Below are 3,851 nucleotides of genomic sequence, written 5' to 3' on the forward strand. Positions count from 1 at the left end.
TGTGAAAGGTTATACTGTCATTTTCAGTAAAAAAGAAATCCACCAAAAAAGAAAAAAAATAACAAAACTCTAACAGAAAGAGAATAAATAGGAAACAATAATCGGATAAGAAATAAGGAATATATAAGATGTTGAAACTGCATGTTTTTATTTCGGAAATCATATCTTGACCAGTCCTTATGAATATTCAAATGCGCGGGCTCATGATGTCATACCCTGACAATTTTTAATGTATGTTACATATGAATTTCGTAAAAAAAAGAAAAGAAATTAGCTAATACAAGTAAAATCATCTTCCCGTACTAATATAATATATTGGTATGGGATGATGCTTTTAATGGTATAAGCTAATTGTTAAATGTTAATTAACATTATTAAATATTATTCAACATTTTTTTTTTGGGGGGGGGGAGGGTTACAGACAATATTCCTACAGCTGAAATATGAAATTACTATCATTTCTGTAAATGACATGCTTAATGACAGCATGACATCGTCAACTTGCTGAGTTGGATATTCTTAAGGACTGGTCAATTAAGAAATGTTTTCCGAAATGTGACATTTCAAAACGTCATATCGTCCCTATTTTTTATCCAGTGTTTGTTATTTTTGTATCGTTACGTGGGGATTTTGTTTTTGACGATTATTGATTTTGAGGTGGATTTCTTCTTTAAGTACTTAGGACCATTTAGGCCTAAATGACTTGTACTCCTCGAAAATTGTCATTATTTCGATCGTGGATTGGTTCAGTTTCTAACGAGAAGATGGTTGATGCTTTCTTTTTCTTCTTTTTTTTTTTCTCTCCTAAATTAGGGCTGTGAACTCCCGAATGATAAAGGAGCAAATTACGATGACTACCAAGATGGCGCTCGTAGTTGGGACAGATTTTGTGTGCTGGATGCCGATAATCATCATGGGCATTCTGGCTAGCTCTGGGGTGGTTGACATACCCGGTGACACCTACGCCTGGACAGCCGTATTCATTCTACCACTAAACTCCTCGCTCAACCCTTACCTCTACACACTCTCCGCTGTCCTTCAGCGCCGCAAGGAATTGAAATCTGGTACCGAATGATGCTAACGTGTGTGTGTGTACGTGGGGTGTGTGTGTGTGTGTGTGTGTGTGTGTGTTCGTTTGTGCGTGCGTGCGTGTGCGTGTGTATATGCCTATCCACAGCATTTAAAGTGATAATGTCAAGGTACTATGCGTAAAAGAGAACCCAATGTTTCATTTGTAAAAATTTCCTTCATATCATATTCAGTCGCCTCACATACTAAGATGAATTTCTGCTATACCGGGTGTCCCAAAAAAAGCGGAACGGTGGATTTTAAGTACCTTGCGGTCTAAAAGTTATATATCTTTTGACATTATTAGAAAGAGCATCTTCCGCAGAAGACTATGATACCAAAATCATTAAATTTGGTTCAGTACTTTTTATTCTACGCCAATTTCTGAAAATGCAGTCATTGTCAAATTTCGCCGGATTTTTGCGACTTATGAGATAATAATTTGAGCGCGACACGCGATCCATACGGTGAACATTGTGTAAGCTCGGTGATCCATGTCAACAAAAGATACAGCTTTCATATTGGGCACGGGCCAGGAAAAACAGTGTGTGTGTGTGTGTGTGTGTGTGTGTGTGTGTGTCTGATTGTGTGTGTGTGTGTGTGCGCGCCCAATATGAAAGCGTTATCTTTTGTTGACATGGATCACCGAGCTTACACAATTCACCGTATGGAACGCGTTTCGCACCCAAATTATTATCTCATAAGTCGCAAAAAATTGAAAATGACTGCATTTACAGAAATTGGCGTAGAATAAAAAGTACTGAACCAAATTTAATGATTTTGGTATCGTGGTCTTCTGCGGAAGATGCTCTTTCTAATGATGTCAAAAAATATATCACTTTTAGAACGCAAGGTACTGAAAATCCACCGTTCCGCTTTTTTGGGGACACCCGGTATATACTTTAAAGTTACAGTAATTTATTGCTATCACTTTTTTTCAACCTATGCTTACCACATTTTTTCTATGACAGAAATACAAACTTTCCTCGCTGTTCGTTGACTAGTGAGTAAAAAAAAAATAAAATAAAGCAACCTTTTTTTATCAAATGTTATCTTCTATTTCCAGAGTCTGGCAGCATGAGTATGCAGACAAAGTCAAATAATGTTACGACCTACGTTGAGGAACAACTGCGCAATAACTGCGTGATTTCGTCCTGCGTTTTGTCCGAAGACCGCAGCGTTGAACCGATCACATCCTACTTGAACCGATGTGGGGGCGAGCTGAGCTCGGCCGAAGGGCGACTGGTAGCTCGAGATCTCCGTAAGGCCCTGATCTGCCTCTCTTCAGCCGGTGTGAAAAACACAACTCTTTCGGCTGCAACCGTAGCTGTAGAAAAGGTACATAGAAATAGTCCCCGGAGGCCGAGAGCCGGCGAGCAATGATGAAAAGAAGGAAGGAAGGCGGGGGGGGGGGGGGGGGGGGGTTGGGGGATAGATTCACCGTCCTTTGTGTTCATGTGGCATTAAAGTATACACTCCATGTAAAGATGGTTATCCCGAGTGGAGTACATGAAATGTTAAGCATCAAATCATAATTACACTTTTCTGTTTGTGTTTTGCACCGTATTATGCATACGTATTTGTTTATATCTCACAAATCATTTTTTGAAATAGAATATACCACGGAAACAGACAAAATTTAGTCACTGGAATGAAAATCCGTAAGGTAAAATTTGCAGGATAATTTACAATAAGAGCCTCAGCTGAGTGTTCCCTGCTTAATTGCTTAATAATTAAACAAAGCAGGGAGCATTGATACATTCAGCTGACAATTATTGTCGGTATAGAGACATGATTTAAGACAAAGTGTGTGCATCCTATTATAGCATCTTTCCACACTTTTTTTTTTTGCATCTTTTATCACATTTCTTTGCAGGACGAACACGGAGATCTCCGAAAGGCCCTCTACGTTGTTTCAAACCCTGCTGACGTCAAAAGGCTCTTTGGTATCGGTACTGACGGTTTGCAGTGCAAGCTGGATTCGCTGTGGGACCAGGTCAAAACAGGCGAAAACTGCAATCTCAGAGAATCATTCAGCTTTCCTAAAAAGTGACTGCATTATCTGCTGTGTATAACAGAAAAAGAAGTCACAATATTTTAATGATATATAGTAACTATCATGCCTGTCTATCTGTACGTTTAATATGATAAAAAATACATATCCCACTTGCCCTCATTTTTCTATCATGCCGCCATGCAGCTTCGATTGATTGATTCGCAACGCCGTAGGTGTGTGCGTGTGTGCGTATGTGCGTGTCTGTCTATCGGTGTCTACATTTAAGCAGGTTTTTAAAAACATATTTCTGACATTGTTAATACGGAACAACATGGGATTGATCTGGAAACAACTCGTAACGTCGTGAATATTATTGGTATGATCACATGTGAATTGTATTCTATTATCAAACCTCATTGATATCGATCGATGGGAACGTTGTATGTTTATTAACTTATTTGCAAACTTGTTAGACTTTCGTGTACTAAAGTTGTATCGGCGTGTGGTCATGCTTAACTTGTTACTTTCCGATATGCGAGGGACTACGAAAGATCTGTACTTTATTCTCGTAGAATGATAATTCAGGTTAGGAAAATATTTTCCGTCATAAACAATTATTGTTCTATATTGCACATAATCAGAATGTATAGTTAGTTTCTAACAAAATATGAAAAAGAGGTACCTATATTATGCTACTCATATACAATATAAAACGTATTTTATTCAATAAGGTTGTATGAAGCTTCTAATGCATTAAGAATAAGTCCTGACCAATCTTTAAGTTGAC

The 3,851-nt window shown here is 38.2% G+C and overlaps 1 protein-coding gene across 1 annotated transcript in view; it reads left to right on the plus strand.

Moving 5' to 3' along the window:
- The window catches only part of LOC139709522 (G-protein coupled receptor GRL101-like), a 19,124-nt gene extending 16,003 nt beyond the window's left edge, over positions 1-3,121 (plus strand). Inside the window, exons 7-9 of the mRNA XM_071621482.1 lie at positions 814-1,064; positions 2,135-2,406; positions 2,945-3,121. Coding sequence (XP_071477583.1) covers positions 814-1,064; positions 2,135-2,406; positions 2,945-3,121 — 700 coding nt within the window. The remainder of the gene's footprint in view (positions 1-813; positions 1,065-2,134; positions 2,407-2,944) is intronic.
- The last annotated feature ends 730 nt before the right edge of the window (positions 3,122-3,851 follow it).

Source organism: Diadema antillarum, unplaced genomic scaffold (genome assembly GCF_040938485.1).
Source record: "Diadema antillarum isolate AM-2024a unplaced genomic scaffold, OU_Dant_1.0 seq00001441_RagTag, whole genome shotgun sequence".
Taxonomy (NCBI): domain Eukaryota; kingdom Metazoa; phylum Echinodermata; class Echinoidea; order Diadematoida; family Diadematidae; genus Diadema; species Diadema antillarum.